The following is a 7,428-nucleotide window of genomic DNA, read 5'->3' as shown; positions in this document are numbered from 1 at the left end:
TATCTACCTAAGGGTTTTCTGGACAGGTAGTATCACCACGAAGCGGGAGCTGTATATCACGCCCCGTGGCGCTTGGGCAGAACTGAGGTTCCTCTTCGTTATACTCCTGTTTTAACGTTCAGAATAATAGCAGTCCAGCTGTTGAAGCAGCTGCCCGTTGTCTGGATCAGGCGTGTGTGCTTTAAAATACGAAGCTACATGTTCGGGTCCTAATTCTTAGTAAGAACAAGCAGCGCTGGGCTCCGAGTACCTAGCTTCTCCGCTGGGATATAATAGTCCGTTTCGTGTCAAAAGGTGAACTTTCACTTGTCTTTGAAACAGAAAAGCCAAAACAAAATCAAAACGCTTCCAGGCCTTTCGTAAGCACCCGGCAGTATCGAAATTGACCTGCCGTGCCTGGCACCGGAGGTTCAGCGCTGCCGTCCTGGAAGTGAAACGCGCTGTGGTTTTTTCCACTGACAAAGCTGTGAAGCCTCGTAAATAAGTAGCATCGAGTTTTGGAAAATACCCCGAGTGTGCACTTGCCTGAAGGCGGGTCGCAAAACATAATCCGGTCACAAAACAGCCCTCGGAGCCACCCTTACCAAATCTGCAGGCAGGAAGGCATTATCGGCTGCTTTTTCTGTGCCCAGCGTGATTGCACATCGCCCACTGTCTGTTAAGCATTACAAATGTAGTTGGGGCCCATCTTTAGCATATAGTGCCTCACCCTATGCTTTTCTCCTCTTCTGCATCCTGCTAGGGACTTTCCTAGAAGTCGTTGAGGACTCCGAGGTCATTTTGGAGGGCCGGTTTCACTACGGGCGATGGGACCGTGCTCAGAAATCGGTTGTATGCTTCCGAGAGTCCTGTGGCCCCGCTGCTGTGCCGAGCGTGGCATCGGTCTCTGTCAGCCCCTCGCTGCCTTTGTCTGCACGGTGCCTGGTCCTTTAAAGAGATCTTATCTAATAAATTGCTGGCCTCGGCGTGTTGGACTGCTACGGCCCCCAAATCCTAATACTCCCTTACAAATGTGTGTAAAAAACCTGTTAAAAACCGGGGTGTTACCTGGCTGAGACGTGCGGACTCCCTGAAGCAAAGCCTGAGCTCTGGTTTATTTCCAACAGGTCTTGAGTCGTTTGAAAGTCACTTATCGATTCGGCGAATATTTCCCCCCTTCGGCAAAATCGTGTTGGTTATTTTAGTGCCCGCAGTGGACTGGTTAACGAGAAGGGCGAACTAGTTTGGTTGCAGCAGCCCTGCAAAGTCTCCCGGGCTGCTGGAACAAGACGGGACCGGGGAGCAAACGCTCGAGGGAGGGGAAAGGGGAGAGGAGGAAGGTGCAGGTGAAGTGTTGTGTTTAGCTACAGATTTAGTGTTCAAAACTTGCTCTTTGATTCTTTCCCCGGTTCCTGTCCTTTCCTTTGCCTAGCTCGGTAAAGCACGGGGAAGTAATATTTGTCATTTGATGAAAGCAGTTACATGTGTTGTCGAAGGAATAAACCTTTTCAATTAGTTACATTTCTTTTTGCACACGGCAGCCTCCTTACCTGTCGCTTTTCTGTCCTTGCGTCCAGGTTATGGAGACGGAGAGGATGATTTATCTAGTGACAGAGTATGCTAGTGGAGGGGAAATATTTGGTAAGTACGTTTATTGCATTCTTTAATCAGCTAATGCACTTGGTCAACAACGGTAAACTGAAAATAGCTGCCGCACTCTCTTGTTTCAGTTGAGAGACGCCCTTCAGCCCGAAAACTTTCCCTTGACAAGAGGGGTAAAGAAACAAATGATACCAACTCGATGGCAAAATAACTTCCCTAACCTCTGTTTCTTCTTTGGGTTTCGTGGACAGGTGGTTCTGCTCCTCCTTTATGCTGACTTTGGGATTAAAGAGGTTGGAAATAGTCATCCGGTTGGATTTTGAAGTGTTGCTGAATACTTTGCTTCCCAGCAAGTTACATGAAACCCGTTAACTATAGCGGAAATGTTGGTGTGTGTTAGTAGCTTTCAAAGAAAGAGGCTGTCCTGCGGTTCTGTAGTATTTTGTTCCCAAAACCATGTATTTTCTTATCTCTTTGATATCTGATGTTATCTCAGCATGTATTAGTTGCTTCCATTTTAAACTCCATTGTCTGCTAACAATGTTTTGGCTGAGCTCTCTTGACCGCAGAAGCTATTCTTTAAAGGGGAAAAAAAAAAAAAAGTATCCGTGCCGCACAAATGCGAGAACTGTTGACTGATTTATTAATTTGTTTGTTTTACTGCCATGACCAATAAGAAACTCGTAGAAATAGAGATTTACTTACACACTGGAATTCTGTGCCAGGTGACAGAGTCAGAATTTTGCAAGATTGCTCTTTACGAGCTCAGCCGACGTGAGCCTCGGGAGAGGGGGAAAATCCTTTGCGCTTGAAGCGAGCTGGCTTAAATCTGCTTCCAGGCAACGTCCTTGTGAGGACAGTCACATACGGCCTGTCAGCTAAATGGAAATACTCTCGTTTTCGTCCTGTTAAGTCGTTGCAGTAGATTCACTTTTGATGTCAGAGCCTCCCGCTCTGCTGGAACTGAGGCTGAGTTGTAATAAAAGATGAAGCTCTTAGTGAAGCAAGAAAAGCCCTAAATTAAGGAAAATAAGACAACTTGAGCTGAAAAATGCTGGTTTCCGGTGAATATATTCTAATACCAGTTCCTCAGTACCTTTGTAGATGGTTGTCGTGCCGCCTTCTCAACGTTGTCCACGTCCTTTGGATTTCTCCTCTGAGAAGGTGAGGGCTGAAGGAAGAAGCGAGCAGTAGCCGCTGTTTGGAAAGTGCGGATGGCCTGGTGAAAAACCTGACTTCCTCCAGCTGAGTCTTCCGTTGTTTCCTCAAACGTGAATCACGGTGCTGGACCCCCGACAGTTCCGAAGGCTTGTGAAACTCACCTCACCGTCTCCAGCGAGCCATAATTGCAGCCAAATCACTTGAGTGCGAGTTAGAGTTCGCTTGTGTGTGGATCACCGCAGAACAGTATAAATCACTTCTTTCTTTTTCTCCCTCTTCTGTTGAATTTGGCAGAGATGGGCTCATCTTTTTTTAAATCCAGAACTATGTGCAAGCTCGTATACAAACTTGGAATGAATTCTTCTGGTTACAAAAATAGCCTTCTACATGAGTCGAAGTGAAAAATCTCGTTGCTCTCTGAAATATTTTATGCCGTAGCAAGTTCAGCTCATTAGCATGGCTAATTTCCATTACGCTGCCCAGCATTTTGTCCTCGTCGATAGCTGGGAGCAGCCACTTGTGTAATAGCCCTGACATTTTTCCAGACCGAAGCCAGGAGGCTGTGCCCCCGCTAGCCCCTTTTGAGCATTTTTCAGGCGCTGCCCGAGGCCCCGCGCGCCCTTGGCGCTAGAGCAGAGAGGGGGAAACTCGGGTCTCAGCTTTTTGTAATCGGAGTTTCCTGAGGAGCCATTAAGACTTTGTTCTAACAGCGGAAGCAATTTACGGGGAGGAAACAGCAACCCGTTTTGGAAAGGTTTCCTTGCAGTCGTTAGCATCTCCAGTACTGAAGAATCTCACGTCCTCATGCGGCTGAGAGAAAGTATCTCGGCGCGGGCTGGCTTTGCGCCCGCTCCGGCTCTTCCGTAGTGTCGTGCAGCGGATGGAAGCCTGGACTTACCTGTTACTAAGGGTAAAACTTGGTCCGCGTCTTGCTTCAAGGCAACGTCCATCCCTCCTACGGCAGGCTTTGTTAGGAGCCGCTGGACTTGCTGCAGGGATAGCCGCTAGGTGCGTGTGGACAGTGCAGCCACTCTGGGCACTGGGGAATCCTCCGTATTAAACGTGCCTGTGCCGAGTCTTTTATCTCTTTTTCTTGATCGTCTAGACATCTGCGTGATGCAGGGTTTGATGCGAAGGTGTAGTGCTGAGCTGCAGAAGGGGGGGAGCTGACAACCGTGGTTTTCTGGACGCTAAACGCTCGGTGTAAGGCTGAGTGCCTCGTATAATCTGAAATACAGCGTCACGCTTCCGTGAACTGCAAGGGTTCGTTAGAAGTAAGTCTGAGTTGTTTCCCTGGGTGCTTTAAAAAGACCTTCAAAGGTTTAAACTGTACCATACAACTGTAAATACTACATAGGCAGTAATATAGGATGGAATTTTTAGCTGAAAGAATGGTAGTTTCTCTAAACGGCCGCAGTTTCCGTCAGTCAGTGTTGGGTGCTTGCCTTTCTTGTCCCTCGCTGGGCCGAGCTCTGCAGGCTTTCCTGGGTTAACACCCGGGAGAGCCTCACGACCTGTTTATCTGAATTTCCAGTAAAAGGGCTGAGAGCTCCTTCAGCGGCCAAGCGGTGCCGTAAGTGTCCTTGATTCATCTGTTACTGGAAACGTTTCGATAATTCACTTTGCTTGCGTAGCGGTGCGCGGGGATCAGGGGGAAGACTTGCTTTTGCTGTGGGCTGAAGCAGCAAAACGTAAATTGTTATTTTGGTCCCTCTCCATGTTTTGCGTGTTGTTGGGTTGCTGGTTTGACATCAGGAACAAATGAATGTCTCCTTTTAAACGTCGGGTGCTCTTTGTTCCAGGTCCCTCAAGTGTCCTTTTTTTGAGGTCAAAGAGAATATAGTCTAAAAGCCTGCTTTGATTTCAGCTGTTAACTGTGAATACTGTAAACAATCTGCGGTCCTGCCTGAGAAGAATACGGGTGTTCGGTCGATTAACGAAAATTCTCAGAAAACCTGGCAAAACGATCGTCTGGTTAATGCGGTTTGCACGTCTGCTGCCTCTGCCCCTTCTCTCCGACTCCTGCTGCTTGTCCTAAGCTTTCTGAGCGTGAGCTGGACAGACGCATTAAACAACGCGGTACCGGTCTCTAGGAGGTAGAGAGAGATCTACCGCTGCTTCTGAGATCACAAGGTCGCCAAATACGCTGGAAATTTAACTTAATCCACCACGCGGAGGAGATGTGAAGCTTAAGCAGCGTTTGCTTTCCAGACAGAAAGCAACTTAAAAGCACGAGGAGTCTGTCTAGAGGCGAAAAGTGGAAACTTGTGTACCAGTCCTGTCTCTTAACCAGAAGATGCTTTTCCTTCAGTGTAGGATTTTACTGTGTTTTTTAACGCAGAGAGCAGCATCAGGTGCTTCATGCAAGTACAGAGAACAGCAACTGATGTTTTTAAGGGTTGTGACACGAAATCGTGCGTTCCTGTCTCTCGGGAAAACGCTCGAAGGAGCGACGCCGTACGCCTCCTCTGCCTCCGGAGAGCGCGCTGACGTGCGTACGACCCAGCGGCGAGCCTGTGCTTCTGGACTCGGTGCACTCGAGATCAGCGTGCTGGCTCCCAGCTGAACGGTCAGGTCATCTCTGTAACCTCCGTTGCATGAGTGGTTTATGCAGACTAAGCTTGCAATGGTTAATTTTGGCATACAGTTGCCCTTGGTGGTATGTGAAGTATTCTGTAGCTTCATTGTTTCTGTCCTTCCTCTGGAGCTTGTGCAGAAATGTCAGCGGTCTCCAAGTGCTGTGCCTACGTGCAGAGCTTGGGGACCGGCCTCCACGCACATTTCTTCATGAACAGTGAAATTTCACGCCTAACCTAAAAGGATATTTTTTCACAGCCTAAGCAGGACTGACTGATGACAGGGGCAGCGGAGTTTTCTGCGCAAGCGGACGTCTGGCAGGGCAGCCCCTGAGCAGCAAGACTCTGCGAAGTGCACGGGACCGAACGGCATGTGTCGCTGTCTGTGCGGGGGGGGGGACGGGACACGGACAGGTGAACTAGGTTTGGGCAAAAATACAATTAGGGGCGCCTTGTAGAAATACGCCTGCTGCAGTGGCGGGATTTGATTTCTGGCCTGCAGGAGAATCTCTCGGGTATTTTCAAAAACGTTGAGCGGTTGGAGCCTCGCACTTTGTTTTAAGAGGGCTTGCGCTATCGACAGGCTGCGCTCCCAAATTCAAGCGGAGTAAACGACGTGAATGGCCTTGATGTGTTCAGGAGCTGAGCTGCTATCTGTTGATTGGTGGTAATGCTTAAACCGGAGCAGGCCCTTGCTTAACTCTGCTTGTCAGTGTCCCAACTCTTTGGAGTAAAACATTTATGACCGTGCAAATGACCCAATGAAATATGATGGGGCTGTTTGAGATAGTAAATTTTGCTTTTCCTAGCAAGTGACTTGAGGGTCATATTGGAATCGGTGATGGATTTCCTTCCCCAGCCCTGGTTCAGACTTGCTCACGGAATAAGTTTATCCGATGACTAAAACTTAATTGACAAGTTCTCTGAAAAACAACTTCGCTCTGTTGCACAACATGAGTAGTCAAATGCAGAGAAGTAGGTTGCTGTGCAGTCAGAAGCCAGCAGAACTGCTTTGATGGATCTTGGTAATTAGTATTTACTGCAAGTCAATTATGTCGCAGGTATTTTAATTAATGGGTGACTGGGAAAAATACAACCACCTGACGAGAAACCTTCAGAAGTGATTTATTTGTGTTATTTTCAAGAACAGACATCTCTGTCGAGCCCTCCAGTTATGGAGTGAAATGAACCACTTCGGCCTATTTTTGGCCAGAAGCCTTTCGAGGTCAACTCGATGGCCCAGCTGAGAAGTCGTAGCCTCTGGAAACGGGCAAGGAGATAAGCAGCCCCCGGGGTTTGGCTTGCTAGTGCCTCTGCTAACCCGCTCTCCGGCCCGCACCGGAGGGGAGCGGGCCTGTGCAAACCTCTCCGAAGCCTTTCCCTCAAGCTGGGGGAACTTGGGAACCCTCCTGGTCCCGTGTCTGGTTACCAGGGGCCCTCCAGGATGCTTCTCAGGTTTCTCCTGGGTGGTGTTTTGGGGTTTTTTTGTAGCACTGTCCTCAACTCCATAACCTTGCAAACTGCTATTCCTACCCGTATCTCTTACCGTGCTACATCAGTTGTAGCTGGACTTGCTCATAGGGTGGAGAGATATTAGGAAAGGGTAATAATTGCATTTCATAACTGAGCTGCCGCTTACTTTGACTTCTACACTTTTCCTGGCAGAGCTTTGTTGCCTGTTCTGCTGGTGCTTCAGGGGAGGGGCGTGCTTCTTCTCTTCCTTTCTCTGCCGTTTCTACTGCCTGTCTCCCGCCTGTCTGTCCCCGCTTGCAGGACGAGCGGCTTCCCGAAGCCTGGCGCTTGCAGGTTTTAAGTGGCTTGATGTAAGTTGGGTTGCTGCTGTATGCCTGCCTTTGTGCTCTCTTAGAGAGACTTTTCCTGTCCGTGTGCAATGCTAGCTTCCAAGGAGAGCCTCGCTGGCAACAAATACTACCTTTGAGGGAGAGTATAGATTTTCAACAAAGTATTTTAGAGTACTCAGATTTCCGTAGTAGAGGCAAGCTCCATTTTTATAATGAAATACGTGGTTGAATATCGCAAGCATGTTTTCGCACCAAAACAGCAGCAAGTACCCAGAGACGGTTCCTCAAGCTGTACTTTTGTACTGAGT

At 48.5% G+C, this 7,428-nt stretch overlaps 1 protein-coding gene across 1 annotated transcript in view; it reads left to right on the top strand.

Annotated features, from left to right (window-relative positions):
- Positions 1 to 7,428, top strand: part of SIK3 (SIK family kinase 3) — a 40,347-nt gene that overhangs the window by 2,065 nt on the left and 30,854 nt on the right. The window contains 1 exon segment of the mRNA XM_009332353.1: positions 1,557 to 1,620. Coding sequence (XP_009330628.1) covers positions 1,557 to 1,620 — 64 coding nt within the window.

Source organism: Pygoscelis adeliae, unplaced genomic scaffold, assembly GCF_000699105.1.
Source record: "Pygoscelis adeliae isolate BGI_AS28 unplaced genomic scaffold, ASM69910v1 Scaffold760, whole genome shotgun sequence".
Lineage (NCBI taxonomy): Eukaryota > Metazoa > Chordata > Aves > Sphenisciformes > Spheniscidae > Pygoscelis > Pygoscelis adeliae.
Note: the sequence above shows the minus strand (reverse complement) of the source record. Positions and strands in the feature narration are given on the sequence as shown.